Source organism: Globicephala melas, chromosome 8 (genome assembly GCF_963455315.2).
Source record: "Globicephala melas chromosome 8, mGloMel1.2, whole genome shotgun sequence".
NCBI classification, from domain to species: domain Eukaryota; kingdom Metazoa; phylum Chordata; class Mammalia; order Artiodactyla; family Delphinidae; genus Globicephala; species Globicephala melas.
In genome coordinates, this window is record NC_083321.1 from 12255896 (window position 1) to 12272548 (window position 16653).

The following is a 16653-nucleotide window of genomic DNA, read 5'->3' on the forward strand; positions in this document are numbered from 1 at the left end:
ACGTGTAACATGGTGACTGTAGTTAACATACTGTATGATATACTGGAAAGTTATTAAGAGAGTAGATCTTAACTATTATCACCACACATATACACACACACACACACACAAAGTAATTATATTAGGGATGGAGACATTAAATAAGCTTATTGTGGTACTCATTTCCCAGTATACACTTGTATAGAATCATCACAAATCTTACATATGTTATATGTAAATAGTCTCTCAACAAAACTAGGGGAAAAAAAACCAAAAAGAAAATAAGTGAAATTTACCTAAAATGTCTGGGTAAATTTTTGATTGGATACTATAATATTTTCCTCATTTTTCTCATCGTGCTTGGCTAACAGTCCATATTATACAAATGTGATGTTGTCACATTTTTGTTCTCCGATTACCCTTTTCCCTCCTATCTAATCATAGCAGACTGTACCAGGGATGACACCTGACTTGGGGAGTCACTCCATGGATTGGCCAGTGACCTGAGTTTAGTCTATTCAACTCAACTACAAAAATAAGTTTACTCAGATTTCCTCTCTGGAATTCTGAATAGGGAACCTGTAAGGCTGGAGGGAAATGGGAGACTATTTACTGTAAGATACATGGAGAAAGAATTTGTGTCTGAAAATATAGACCCAGAACTCCTGCTTGATCTTACCATAAGTAGAGAGAGACTGATAGAAAATAGAGAGAGCACAAAAGAAAGCCAAGACATCAGACAGAAGAGACCCATTCTTATAATGTTTTCAACTGTAGAATTCATCCATCTCTAAACAATTTTACCTTCTCTTATTTTATTTATTTTATATTATTGCTTTCTTACACTTATGTAAATAATAAAATGAATCCTAGTAAACTTACTACCATCTCAAGAACTAAAATATTACCAATAATTAAATTTTTTTAACCTCCTCCCTTTTCTGTCCCTTTCCTCACCCTAAGAGTAACCAATATTTTAATTTTATCCAAAAAATAGGGACTTCCCTGGCCATCCAGTTGTTAAGACTGCACTCCAAATGCAGTGGGCACAGGTTCAATCCCTGGTCAGGGAACTAAGATCCCTCATGCTGCACAGCATGGCAAAGAAAAACAAAACAAACAAAAAAACCAGTACTATCCTAAAATATAAAATATTTTTATCTATATGTATTTTTTTCCTGGCTTTGAATTTTAGAGAACTTAGCATCCTATATGCAGACTTCTAAGAATTTCTTTTATTTTTTCATCCAACACTACTTAGTTTTATGTTGGTTGTTGAATATAGTTGTAGACTCATTTTCACTGCTATATCACACTCCATTGTGTGATCATTTTAAAATGTGTTTATTCATTTTCCAGCCAATGAATAGACTACTATGAACAGTAACTATGAACATTTTTCAATATGTCTCCTAGGAGTATAATCGATAGGTTGCAGGATGTGGCAATATTCAGCTTTACAAAATAATATCATAAATTTCCACAAGGGATGAGGAGATGCATTCTAGCTATGTGCCAAAAAAGAAGAAGAGAACTAGAATATTTGTGAACAGATCTAGTAACTTTCATATGATTAGCAAAGGATTACTTAGAAGAATGTTCTATTTTGTGGTTGTTGTTTTAAGTAAGAACATGGATAAAATTATCATCCTCAAAACAACCTGCGTTCATATTTTTCAATGTCAGTTTAAAAATGTCAATTCTTAGCCACTTTTCTTGTCACTTGTAATACAGTTCTTTGAATAGTAAGATAAGCCAGTGTCCTGTGAAGGGAAGAGCGTTTCTTTGAGACAGAAAGACTTGCCTTTATTTATTACATATTGTTAAAATATGTGATCTATAAAGTTACAATTGAGGTGTATGTTTATACTTTTATTAATGAGAGGCATATTTATTTTTAAAATTCCACCTACTCTTACATACCTACATTAATTAAAGAAGACATGCAGAGTTTAGGGGAGGTATCATAATGAAGGCTCTTAGTGTATTGCATGATATCACAGTTCCCTGTCCCCTAGAATATTGCCCGGATTCAAAAGCCTAGCCAAGTAGAATAATATCTTCTGTTGGTAAAATGATAACGAAAAGTATCAACTTTGCTCTCTCACTGACTTGTTAAAGAGCTCTATAAATAGATGAACTTCCAGGACCTTGAGTCCTAAGTAAACCTGGTACCTTCTAATGGCAAGCATATTCTGCAAGTACTTTAACCTATGACAAGTTCATTATATTGAGTGAAGAACTCAAAAAGATGGCCTAATTAAAGATAGATGTACCTTTATCTTATTTCATAATTTAAAAATTCAGTATGGGGCTTCCCTGGTGGCGCAGTGGTTGAGAGTCCGCCTGCCGATGCAGGGGACGCGGGTTCGTGCCCCGGTCCGGGAGGATCCCACATGCCACGGAGCGGCTGGGCCCGTGAGCCATGGCCGCTGGGCCTGCGCGTCCGGAGCAAAAATTCAGTATGAATTGGTAGGAGGAAGATGAATAGGTGAAGTACAGAGGATTTTTAGGGCAGTGAAAACACTCTGTGTGGTACTGTAATGATAGATGCATGCCATTATACAGTTCTCCAAATTCATGGAATGGACAACATCAGGAGAGAACCCGAAGGTAGACTGTGCACTTTGGGTTATTATGTGCCAATATAAGTTCATCAACTGGAAAAGATGTATAGCTCTGGGAGGGGAGGCTGATAATGTGGGGGGCTCTGCATGTGTAGGGGCAGGGGTATGTGGGGCATCTCCGTACCTTCCTCTCAGTTTTACTGTGAACCTAAAGTTGCTCCTGAAAATTGAAGTCTTTAATAGAAATGAATCCAATTTATTTACTTGCTGATGTATAGACTTCTACATGTAAATGCCAAGTGTTTCTCTAGGGTGTAATGTCTTGGGTAATGTGGTACCTTGAGGCAACGATTATGATGTATATTTTAGATCGGCCTTACTTAGAGATGGCTTGGAGCTCCAGTCCCTGCCTTGGGCTCATGAAGCAGGGAAGGAAAAAGTGCATTCCCTGAGGTATATGGCAAACTTCAGTCACTGTCTCCTTCCAGTGCGGTCTCTTGGTCTCCAAGGCTGACGCAATGCTTTAATTATTCAGAACGTTTGGTGCCAAAACTACTTCCACACTAACAGGCACTTTTGTTTATCAAATCCCCAGCGATAACTTATTTTTGCAACCAATGGTTTCTTGGCAAGAAGCTTTGGAGCAGAATAATACTATTAAGGTACTGAAAATGGCTCCTACTAGCAGGCCCCAATTCCCCCAACATAATAAAAGATTCTCTGAAGACATTACAACAGCCACTTTGAACGGTGCCTCTGTCTCCAGTGCCCTGCCCAGTGAAGAACAGAGACGAAGGCCCCTTTCCTTTCTCCCCATCCGTGAATTCATGCCAACTCTCTGCTTTTACCCGGAACATCTTCCTAACATCACTCTTTTCCCCTTTCCTGTCACTCAGAGCATGGGCACAGTGCCATATTCACATTCAAGGCTGTGTGTCCCTTTGAAGTTCCATTTGTTTATATACATGACACCTATGCATACCTTTTTATTTTATTTTATTTTTATTTTATTTTATGTTTTGCGGTACGCAGGCCTCTCACTGCTGTGGCCTCTCCCGTTGCGGAGCACAGGCTCCGGACGCGCGGGCTCAGCGGCCATGGCTCACGGGCCCAGCCGCTCCGCGGCATGTGGGATCCTCCCGGACCGGAGCACGAACCCGTGTCCCCTGCATCGCAGGCGGGCTCCCAACCACTGCGCCACCAGGGAAGCCCTGTGCATACCTTTTTAATGTGTAGCCAGTTGTTTCTCAAATTTGCGTATCTGGCAGAAGATTTTTAACTAGGTAAGCTCTGAAGTTCAGCTTCAGACTTGGCCTTCAGCCAAAATCGTTTATCATCTTAGACTTTAGCATTTGAAAGGCTGAAGAGCTAAATGTCTACATCAGTGTCATTTGTGACCTCTCTGCCCTTCAGGGATATGACTGCATAGGTCACTGCCGTATACGATCTCCGTGACTGTGCTATCACAAATCAGTCACAGGATTCAGATTCACTGTTAATACATACATATTAACTCTCAAGTATTGGTGAACATTCTAGGTGTGACTTGGAGAGAATATCTCCTTATTTGTTTCATTTTTTTTCACTTTGGTTTTCTTTTGGATATGAAACATTAAGCAAATTGACATTCTTTTTTTTTTATTTTTATTGGTGTATAGTTGCTTCACAATCTTGTGTTAGTTTCTACTGTACAGCAAAGTGAATCAGCCATACGTATACATATATCCCCTCTTTTTTGGAGTTCCTTCCCATTTAGGTCGCCATAGAGCACTGAATAGAGTTCCCTATGTATGTTATTGTACAGTAGGTTCTCATTAGTTATCTAGTTTATACATAGTATCAATAGTGTATATATGTCAATCCCAATATTCCCACATTCCTATAGTATCATTGATTATAATACTAAGCTCTTTTCCAAAACGTGAACACAGACATCACAGCCACAGCTGGAACTGTTAGTAAATCACCTCAGGAACAAGCACAAATAAGGTCACAAAGCAAAATGAAATTGTATAACTTTTTTCTTCCTTCATTTTTTTTAACCTAACACCTCATTGATAAAGAATGGAATCCTAGGGACTTCCCTGGTGGCACAGTGGATAAGACTCTGCACTCCCAATGCAGGGGGCCCGGGTTCGATCCCTGTTCAGGGAAATAGATCCCACATGCATGCCACAACTAAGGAGCCCCCGTGCTGCAAATAAGGAGCTGGTGAGCTGCAACTATGGAGCCTACCTGCCACAACTAAGACCCCGTGCAACCAAATAAATGTAAAAAAATTTTAAAAAAAATAAAATTAAAAAAAAAATAAAGAGCATTAGTTTAAAAAAAAAAAGAATGGAATCCTATTTTTCTCTTGCTGCAAATTAATTAATAAAATTACCTGATAGGACTTTCACAGTTCTGTAATATTTAATTGGGTGTGTGTGCATGTACACACACACACAATCCTTTAAAATACAGTATATGAAATTTACTTTTATAAACTTTTTAAAAACTTTTATGTAAACTTTTAAAAATTTACTTTTTTGGTTTGGAGATTTTTATGGAATATTGACCACTGAAAGGTGTCTCCGTGAATTCCTTTAGTGAGATGTTGAAAAAAGTTACCAGAATATGGCAGGAAGGGGGAAGAGGAGAAAGAAAAGTTAAGATGCAGGATGGTTCAGGTTAAAAATTCACAGTCTTTAGAGGGAAGGAAAATAAGCTCTTCAAGGAACTAACTGAGGATGGTGGATGCTCTAGGTACCACTTCTGGAACCCACAAATATTTCCAGAATGATCTCTCTGCATTGTTTCCCAGCAGGGCATTCTATAACAGAAATTGACCTCGGTTTCCCAGCTATTGGAATATGACTGAAGAACTAACAATTGCCAAGATTTCTATTCTTGGTGTGTGGTGTCAGAGAAGGATGTTAGCACATCTGAGTACGTAGCTGTAATATCAGTGGTATGTGGTAAAACTAACTCATCGGTGGTGTGTGGTGAAGCTAACTCATCATGTTTGAACCAGCTCCATGCAGAACATTTTGTGAGGATTTAGGCTTCTGGGAACATGGGATCAGAGCCCCCTCCCCCAATTAGGCCGTAGGAATTCATAATGAAATGTGCTATCAGATTGGAGTGGCCTTGGATTAGATTTGAAGTCTTCGTTAGTTTGCTCTTGGTCATTTGGTGTTGGCTTTGGCAAACTCTAACCTCAGGGCCTACAGGTTCTTGGAATGGAAGCAACTGCTGTTCACAACATATTTTGGCACTTCTGCTCCCATCCCAGTTGCCAAAGCCTGGCTGGCTGTGAACTTTATCAATGACTTCAGCTATCTTATTTTTTATAACATTTTTTCTTAATACTCTTTGTATTATTTATTGTCTTAACTTGTTAAAACTATGATTTACTATGTATGTTATTGTACATTTGGGGAATTTTCCTCCTGATGATATTTTGAGCTGGCACAGAAGACATTCTGGTTATTTGATGGTTCATTGGTTTGTTTTTTGAATTTACCACTATCCAGTGCGAAGAATTTCCAGAGTGCTTTTTCTTAAAGGATCCCTGACCTAAATGAATTAAATATTTTTAAATGAATTAAAGTTCTTAAAAGTTACTTTTGTTGCTGTTATAAGTACTAAAAATCAAACTCTCACATGGAGATTAGAATTCTGACACACTCTAACCATGAATATTCTTCCTGATTTCAAAGTGATTTAGATTTTTGAAAACTTTTCTTGGCTCAGAAAGGCTATCACATTCTTCCCAATATTGTATGTAGCCAACATACTCTCTTAATATTCACATTAACTATCAATCTATTTTCCTATTTATGTAATTACTTAAGATCCCGTAATTGTCTTTGAGCTATTTAAAACTCACAGTTTCATGACTGTCACTCATCTTGGAGAATTTTACACGTGCAAAGATAAATATCTATGTAAACCTCAACTTGCATATAGAATGTCAACACATAGAATGCCAGCAACACGGAGGTTCAGATTCCTAGAACTTCCCCAATTGCTATCTTTCTCTGCCTCCTGAATGTAACAAACTTATCGGAAAACCAGCCCAGAGCAGCAGCTATCACAAATGCCCCCTTCTCCAATCACCCCACCCCATAACCCTAGAGTCCTAGATTATTCATGTCTTTCCCCAAATATTCACATGACTAGAAGAGGTTCCCAAAATATAAAGCCCAGGTCCTTCTCTTCACTGTAATTTTAAGAAAATTACCACTTTTACCATCCTTCTTTCCTTCTCACTTCTCCTCAGTCCTTAAATTTTCCACTTTCTGAATCTTGACATGCAACCCTCTCACTTCCAACTGCCCTTGCATCATTATTAGAAAAGCCTTCTCTACTGCAAAGTCAAAAAATTATGGCAATTATTTTGCCATAATTTCCTCTACTATATTGACAGATATTTTCCGGTTACATTTTTATCTATTTTTTTCTCCATGGTAAAAGGAATATGTTTCCTGATATCTACACATTGTCTCAGCAACTTTTTTGAATAATTTATATTTGTCTAGTAATTTGAGATACCACCTTAACCTTATTGCCAAATCTCTTATCCTTTATGTTCTATTTCGGGGATTTGTGTTCAGTTTAAATGATATGCTTATTCTATAGCTAATACCACATTTTTACAATTATTGGAGCTATTTGCTGTATTTTAATGTCTGCTAGGCCTTTCCCTCAATTTTTGTCCAAAGTTACCTGCCCATGTTTTGGATATTTATATTTCAACATGAACAAACTTGTCTGGTTAAAAAGTGTATTATTAACGATTTTACTGGAGAACTCTTTAATGTGTAGGTAACCTTGTGGAGAGTTGAGATCTTTAGGATGTTGAGTGTCTTTAGGATATCAGGCAGGATTAGTGATATTAGAGGCAATAGTCCTAGGAACTCACACAGCACCTGTAATAGTCTGGGTTTCCAACCCATCAGAATAGAAAACTGCATAATTCACCAGGCACCAGGTACAGTATTCAGAAATGCATTGTCTCAGTAGTGAGGGAAAATTAACCATAATCTAATCATAAACTAAATGCTGCTCTACTCCCACTAACCAAGCTCAAGAATAATTATAAGAATGTAGAGGAGTTGAGGAGGATGGCGGAAGAGTGAGACGTGGAGATCACCTTGCTCCCCACAGATACACCAGAAATACATCTACACGTGGAACAACTCCTACAGAACACCTACTGAACACTGGCAGAAGACCTCAGACCTCCCAAAAGGCAAGAAACTCCCCACGAACCTGGGTAGGGCAAAAGAAAAAGAAAAAACAGAGACAAAAGGATAGGGACGGGACCTGCACCAGTGGGAGGGAGCCGTGAAGGAAGAAAGGTTTCCACACACTAGGAAGCCCCTTCGCGGGCGGAGACTGCGGGTGGCGGAGGGGGGAAGCTTCGGGGCCGTGGAGGAGAGCGCAGCCACAGGGGTGCGGAGGGCAAAGCGGGGAGATTCCCGCACAGAGGATCGGTGCCGACCGGCACTCACCAGCCCGAGAGGCTTGTTTGCTCCCCGCCGAGGCGGGCGGGGCTGCGAGCTGAGGCTCGGGCTTCGGTCGGATCCCAGGGAGAGGACTGGGGTTGGCGGCGTGAACACAGCCTGCAGGGGGCTAGTGCGCCACAGCTATACGGGAGGGAGTCCGGGGAAAAGTCTGGACCTGCCGGACTCCCTCCCGGGGAAAAGTCTGGACCTGCCGAAGAGGCAAGAGACCGTTGTTTCCTGGTGCGCGAGGAGAGGGGATTAAGAGCGCCGCTTAAAGGAGCTCCAAAGACGGGCGGGAGCCGCGACTAAAAGCACGGACCCCAGAGACGGGCATGAGACGCTAAGGCTGCTGCTGCCGACACCAAGAAGCCTGTGTGTGAGCACAGGTCACTCTCCACACCTCCCTTCCGGGGAGCCTGTGCAGCCCGCCACTGCCAGGGTCCCGGGATCCAGGGACAACTTCCCCGGGAGAACGCACGGCACGCCTCAGGCTGGTGCAACGTCACGCTGGCCTCTGCCGCCGCAGGCCCGCCCCACACTCGGTGCCCCTCCCTCCCCCCCTCCCCCCCCCCCCCCCGCCTGAGTGAGCCAGAGCCCCCGAATCACCGGCTCCTTTAACCCCGTCCTGTCTGAGCGAAGAACAGACGCCCTCAGGCGACCTACACGCAGAGGCGGGTCCAAATCCAAAGCTGAACCCCGGGAGCTGTGCGAACAAAGAAGAGAAAGGGAAATTTCTCCCAGTAGCCTCAGAAGCAGCGGATTAAACCTCCACAATCAACTTGATGTACCTGCATCGGTGGAATACATGAATAGACAACGAATCCTCCCAAATTGAGGAGGTGGACTTTGGGAGCAAGATTTATGATTTTTCCCCCTTGTCCTCTTTTTGTGAGTGTGTATGTGTATGCTTCTGTGTGACATTTTGTCTGTATAGCTTTGCTTTCACCATTTGTCTTAGGGTTCTGCCCGTCCGTGTTTGTATTTTTTTTACTTAAAAAAATTTTTTTTTCTTAATAATTATTTTAATAACCTTATTTTATCTTACTTTATTTTATCCTCTTTCTTTCTTTCTATTTTTTCTCCCTTTTATTCTGAGCCATGTGAATGAAAGGCTCTTGGTGCTGCAGCCACGAGTCAGGGCTGTGCCTCTGAGGTGGGAGAGCCAAATTCAGGACACTGGTCCACAAGAGACCTCCCAGCTCCACCTAATATCAAACGGCGAAAATCTCCCAGAGATCTCCATCTCAACGCCAAGACCCAGCTCCACTCAACGACCAGCAAACTACAGTGCAGGACACCCTATGCCAAACAACTGGCAAGACAGGAACACAACCCCACCCATTAGCACAGAGGCTGCCTAAAATCATAATAAGGCCACAGACATCCCAAAACACACCACTAGATGTGGACCTGCCCACCAGAAAGACAAGATCCAGCCTCATCCACCAGAACACAGGCACTAGTCCCCTCCACCAGGAAGCCTACACAACCCACTGAACCAACCTTAGCCACTGGGGACAGACACCAAAAACAATGGGAACTATGAACCTGTAGACACAGTAAGAACACAGTAAGATAAGCAAAATGAGAAGACAGAAAAACACACAGCAGATAAAGGAGCAAGATAAAAACCCACCAGACCTAACAAATGAAGAGGAAATAGGCAGTCTACCTGAAAAAGAATTCAGAATAATGATAGTAAAGATGATCCAAAATCTTGGAAACAGAATAGACAAAATGCAGGAAACATTTAACAAGGACCTAGAAGAACTAAAGAGGAAACAAGCAATGATGAACAACACAATAAATGAAATTAAAAATACTCTAGATGGGATCAATAGCAGAATAACTGAGGCGGAAGAACGGATAAGTGACCTGGAAGATAAAATAGTGGAAATAACTACTGCAGAGCAGAATAAAGAAAAAAGAATGAAAAGAACTGAGGACAGTCTCAGAGACCTCTGGGACAACATTAAACACACCAACATTCGAATTATAGGGGTCCCAGAAGAAGAAGAGAAAAAGGTTTTTTTTTTTTAGTACAAAAATAACCCTAACCTCAAGATAGTCAGAAGAGCTGGTTAGTGAGAGATGAGATGTAATAGTAGTCAACCACAGACCTATCAGGGTACTTGGCACAGGAGCAATCTTGCTCTGATCCAGAACAATAGCTACAAGTTTGCAGAAGTAAACACTGAAGTGCTATAGACCTGCGTATCCAATATGGTAGCCGCCAGCCACATGTAGCTATTTACAATTAAGTTAGTTAAAAGCAAATAAAATTAAAAATTCAATTCTTCCATTGTGCTAAGCATATTTCAAATGCTAATTAGCCGCATGGCTAGGCACTACCATGTATTAGCATAGATTTAGAACATTTCCATCATCACTGATAGTTCTCAAGGCAACACTGATCTAGACCACAGCTGCTTCAGAAAACAGAATGTTTTCCGAGAATATATGTGTAACCAGGTGCCTGAGAATAAGTCCCAATCCTTATATCCATTCTCTTCTTCCTCTCTGAGAACAGAACAGAACCCTGATTTTAGTTAAAAACAATTCTACACAGAATAAAAGATTATAGGGACTTCCCTGGTGGTACAGTGGATAAGAATCCGCCTGCCAATGCAGGGGACACAGGTTGAAGCCCTGGTCCGGGAAGATCCCACATGCCGCAGAGCACCTAAGCCCGTGCACCACAACTACTGAGCCTGTGCTCTAGAGCCCGCGAGCCACAAGTATTGCAGCCCGTGTGCCTAGAGTCCGTGCTCTGCAACAAGAGAAGCCACTGCAATGAGAAGCCCGTGTACCACAACGAAGAGTAGCCCCGCTCACCGCAACTAGAGAAAGCCAGCACGCGGCAACGAAGACCCAACCCAGACAAAATAAAATAAATTAAATTAAAAATAAAAATAAGATTATAGTTTCCAGACTCCCTTGCAATTAAGGATTGCCATGTGATTAATTTCAATAAACTAAGATGAAAGCAAAATTGCTGTGTGGCACTTTTGGAAAATCTCCTAAAAAAGAAAATGATCAGTTTATTCTACCCCGCCCACTGCCCCCACCTCCGTCATCCTTTTACTGCCTCTTGGAATATAGATGAAATGCTAGAGTGGTATTGTCCAATATGACATGCACTAGTCATATGTAGTATTTAAATTTAAACTTATTTAAATAAAATTTAAAATTCAGTTCCTTGGTCTCACTAGGCACATTTCCACTGCTCATTAGCAGTTAGATTATATTATCTACCTATCATATTAGACAGCACAGAGAGAGGACACCTCCAGCATAGCATGAGTCCTACTGGGCAGCACAGGTCTGGAGTATTAGCAGTCCCTTGAGGTCATACATAGGTTGAAGCTACATGCTGAAGATGGCAGAGTCTCAATTTCTGATAATACTGTTGGACTTCACAATCATGCTGGATTTTCTCCCTCTGTACTCCTGTAGTTCTATCTCTTAAATTGCCCTTATTTTCTGTTGTGCATAGTCAAACCTATACCAAAAAGAATACAAAAAATAAATGGGGGGGGCAATTGTATATGCAAGGTAGTTTGCATCATGCTACCAAATTTCTTTTAGTGAGATTATTTTATATTTATTTTCTAAAAAATACATTTTTTAATGCTGTGACTGAATCAACAATTGAGAACTAACTACATGACCTTCGACAATAAGTGATATAATTAGACTGTAGCATCTGTGAATTTAGTAGGCATTCGTAAGCTTTTCAACACTCTCTGCTTCTTAAAACAATGGAAAAAATGCTTTCCTTTGCTTCCTGTGTTTTTCCAGTGAGACCAGAACAAAGCGAGTAATTAGTTCTCAATAGACTCACCAAGTCTCAACTCTCAGTAGGTGAGGTAATCCCTGAGAATTATGACAATTCATTTGGAGTAGATATTATCTGCCCATGCAGTATTCAATGACTCAGAGTTCATTGATGATGTTCTTTCTGTAGCTCTCAGTGAGGAAACTAAAGATGCACGTGAGTAAGAGGTTCCTGTCACAGCCTGCATCTTACAGTCCTAGCAACACATCAAGACAAAGGGAGGGTAAATCCACTAAGTTTAGTTCTGGATCAAACGCTTTCAAATATACATTAACGAAATATAAGCGCATTCAGCATAAAAGATAAATGGGGAGGCCATGTGACAGTCAACATCCACTTAACAAATATTTATTGAGCACATATGATGTGCCAGGTACTGTGCTAGGCACTCTAAAGCAATTAATTTTATATATACAATAGATAACTAATAAGGACCTACTGTATAGCACGGGGAACTCTACTCAGTGCCTTGTAATGACCTATATGGGAAAAGAATCTTAAAAAAACAGTGAACATATGTATATGTATAACTGATACACTTTGCTGCTCAGCAGAAAGTAACACAACAACGTAAATTAACTATACTCCAATAAATTTTTTTTTGGGGGGGTCGCGTCAGTTATTGGTTGAGGCAGGCAAGAGCTTCGTTGAGGCATGCGGCCTCTTCGTTGTGGAGCAAGGGCTTCTCTCTAGTTGTGGCATGCAGGTTTCCTCTCTCTAGTTGTGGTGCGTGGGCTCCAGGGCGCACGGGCTCTGTAGTTGTGGCATGCAGGCTTAGTTGTCCCACGCCATGTGGGATCTTAGTTCCTGGAGCAGGGATCGAAACCATGTCCCTGGATTGGAAGGCAGATTCTTTACCACTGGACCACCAGGGAAATCCCAAAAAATTTTTTTAAAAATTAAAAGAAAAAGCAATTAAGCAACAGAGAATGTTTATCCCAAAGAAGCTTCGAAACAAAAGGATTGAACTGTCTTCAAATGCTTGAAAGCCTTTTGGGGTGCAATCAAGGCTTATTCCAAGTAGCTCCCCAAGAAAGAAGGAAGACCTATATGAGAAGAGGCAGAATAATGGTGACGGTGGCTAATATTTACTGGTCCATGGTACAGCTCTATATCATGTTCTTTTCTAAAAGCTTTATGTGTACATTACCTTATATAATATTCAGAATAATCTTATGAAGTTCATACCATTGATAACCTTATTGTATTTGTGCAAAAACAGGTGTTCAGAGAAGTTGGGTAGCTTGGGTCTTGGACTGTGGCTAAGAGGAAATTGAAACAGCCTGATGAATATCAGAGCCTGAGCTCTTCAGAGTTTAACAGGAAGAGAAGTGCTCCTCACCATGAAAGTGTTCAGAAGGAATTAGTAAGAATTGATGTAGAGAGGATTTTACGTGGGTCTGAAAGTTTCTATATTCAACAAGCACGTATAAACTACCAATTACATGCACAATATTTAGAGCCACAAAGAAGAAGAAGGGGTAGTGGGTAGCCCTGCCCTTGAGAGCTTACAGTTTAAAAGAGAGAAAAGTATATAAAATAATATAATCAAAGTCATAAGGGCAATGATAAATGCATGTAAAAATAAACATGGACAGGAGACACAAATTCAGCCCAAGGTGGAGGGAGGTCAGAGAAGGCCTCATAAGGAAGACGACTTTAACCTAGGTCTTAAAGGATGCATAGGAGTTTGCCATATGGAAAAGTGTAGTAAAGTCATTCCAGACAAAAGAAGTGGCATTTTCTCAGAGATTATTAATGGTCATCCATGGCCATGATTAGTGGGGACAACAAGGGAAGTGGGGAAGATTTCCTGGTGCCTTTAAAACCACTATTCACCTACATGCTCAATCAGCACCTGAGGAGAAAGGGAAAAGCCCTTAAGGTCTGTAGCATACTATGATGCTCCACGGCTCTGCAAGGAAGCTGCCTGCATTATTTCCCCTGATCCTCAAGGAGAGCTGGAAGGATGGAGGGCAAATGTATAGCCAGTCTGTGTAATCCTGAAGCCAACAGGGGCAAATTTTATGATATTCTCTAAATTGTCCACAATGATAAGAGTCAGTTGGGTGAAAGGAGTTTCTGAGAGATGAAACAATAATGTCAACACAGTCTGTCTCATCCTACTTCACCAAGAAACACTAATAGGCATGACAAGAAATGGACCTGGCCTGATCAGTCAGAATAAAGTACAGAGTATGGCATGGAAACATACTTGGACATTACTTACCACCCATTCATTCTTCAAGTTATGCCTAACAAGAATTTCCTACATTCTATATTTATTTCCTATAGATAAAGCTTTGTTAAAATGTTTGACTTGACCTTTCCCTATTGATAACTAGAATCTGTGACCTTTTGTTTTTTTTAATTTATTGATGGTAGACATTGTGAGAGAAGATTTAAGGACTATCTTTTGTGCCAACATGTCACAAGAACTGAAATTGCTCCAGGGACTTTTCTGGTACTTGTGATTAGATGGTCTATGGTACAAGATGCCCAAACAACCAGAAGAAGAGAAAAATCCCTGGATGCAATTTTCAAAGACACACTTACCCGCGTCGAAAGAGTAGATCAGATTGTTACCCTCCTCCCCAAATATCCCATGATAATTCCTCGATTTTGTTTCCTTTTTTAATGAAATGTTGGTTGTTATTGCTAGGGAGGTTGAACGAAGAGGGGAGCATGAAGAAGTAAGGAGGAAAAAAAAGTAAGGAAAGAAAGAAGGGAGGCAGGGATAGATGAAGAAAAGGAGGAAGGAAGGAGATCATAAGAATAAGTGACTTAACCTCTAAAACACTTGTCAAAATGTTCTCCTTTGCATTTTCACTTAGCTTAAATCTTAATATTTCCTAATCTCATGATATTGTTGGATATCATGAAACCAATCTGATCTCTGTCCTTTGATCATTACACCGGATTAGTGGGGAGTCTTTGGTGACTAAGGAGAATCACATTAGCAGTAACATTAAGTCTTTACATTTGTTTCTGCCATTCTTGAATGTTCCACTAAAATTAAAATCCATTTCAAGAACAGAGAATAATCAGACACACTTTTTAAAATCACTTTCCCATTTTCACTCCACCCCTGAGTTCTCTTTTTTGCCCCACAACCTCCTCATAGCGATTTTCACCTCTGCATTTCTGAGTGTGTAGATGATGGGGTTCAGCATGGGGGTGACCACTGTGTAGAACACAGCCACCAGTTTTGCCTCAGTGAATGTGGAGGAGGGTCGCATGTAGAAGAAGATGGCAGGTCCAAAGAACAACATGACCACCATGATGTGAGAAGCACAGGTGGAGAGGGCTTTGCGTCTTCCCTCTGCTGAATGGTTCCTCAAGTTGACTAGAATGACAATGTAGGAGGTCACCAAGATGAGGAAGGAGCACAGAGCAATTAAGCCACTATTGACCAACACAATAACCCCCTCCACAGAGGTGTCAGTGCAGGCAATCTTGAATAATGGCTGGAGATCACAGGAGTAGTGGTCAATCACATTGGGACCACAGAAGGGCAATTGGATGGTGATGAGAAGCTGAATTACGGAATGAAAGAAGCCCCCAAGCCAGGAACCAGCCACTAATACATGACACAGTTGACGATTCATAATGTTAACATAATGAAGGGGTTTGCAGATGGCCACAGGGTGGTCATAAGCCATCACCACAAGCAAGAGGATCTCAGTGACCCCAAAGAAGTGAAAGAAGAATATCTGAGCCAGACAACCCTCCAGTGAGATGGTTTTAATCTTGGTAAGTAAGTCCGTGATGAATTTAGGGACAATAGTAGAGGAATAGCTGATTTCCACCAGGGACAGGTAGCTAAGGAAGAAGTACATGGGGGAATGCAGACTCTTACTGGCTTTGACCGTCAGAACCATGAGGCCGTTGCCTACCACCGTGGCCAAGTACACGGGAAGAAACACCACAAAGCACACTCTCTGCACCTCTGGATCCTCGAAAAGACCAGTGAAAATGAACTCGGTTACATTATTTTTACTCACCATGGATTCCACTCAAAGAAGATGGATCTAAGAGAAGAGACCTGTGACAAAACAGACACAATCATAACACCAGTCCTTCATGTTTACTTAGCACTTGCCTGTTGATAGAACTCTTTCACACATAATATCTGACTGGTTTGTTTATTTATTTATTTGTTTGATAATATAGTAAATGTTTATTCATTCAGTGCTCAGTATCCCACTCTATGATTCAATCTACTTTACAAAAATTCTATGATCCCCATATTACAAGTGAGAAAACTGAAGCTCAGAGAGGTTGTGAATTAGCGAAGCCATCCAGTAAGAAATGGATTCAGAACAAGAACTAGATCATTTTATTCCAGCTAGTATGTTGTTTCAAGGAAACCACACTGAAAAAATAATTACCATCTTCAGCATTAATAACCATCTATAGATATTAATGACTAGCAATTATCCCATTCTCACCATGCCTTTATGTTAGAAATTCTCAAGTGAACTTGTGCTCCTGAATCTCGTTTTCTCCTTTTACTCCCCAGAAATGCCAGTCCCATTGATATTTCACCCTTTCCAAGGAATGTCATCGATATTATCTTGTCTGAACTAGATAATCTTCTGAATTATTTCAGACCTCATGGTTCCACTCAATCCCACAGCTTCATGAATTTTTACACACATTTTTTGAAATTTCTGACATCTGAGACCAAAGTGAAAATCTGGAAGCTGTTGAGAATACAGCTCACTATCAAACGTAGTTCAAATATAATATATGGGGATACACAAGCTTGCTTGTT

General features: G+C 40.7%; 1 protein-coding gene across 1 annotated transcript; it reads right to left on the reverse strand.

The window, feature by feature from the left end:
• Positions 1–14953: 14953 nt before the first annotated feature.
• Positions 14954–15886, reverse strand: LOC115857671 (olfactory receptor 4B1-like). Its single transcript, XM_030864940.2, has one exon. It carries the CDS (start codon positions 15881–15883, stop codon positions 14954–14956), a length of 930 nt encoding a protein of 309 aa, XP_030720800.2. The 5' UTR covers positions 15884–15886.
• Positions 15887–16653: the final 767 nt, after the last annotated feature.

Coding starts and splice junctions, on each gene's coding strand:
- LOC115857671 (XM_030864940.2), bottom strand. CDS start 15,883: ATGGTGAGTAAAAATAATGTAACCGAGTTCATTTTCACTGGTCTTTTC.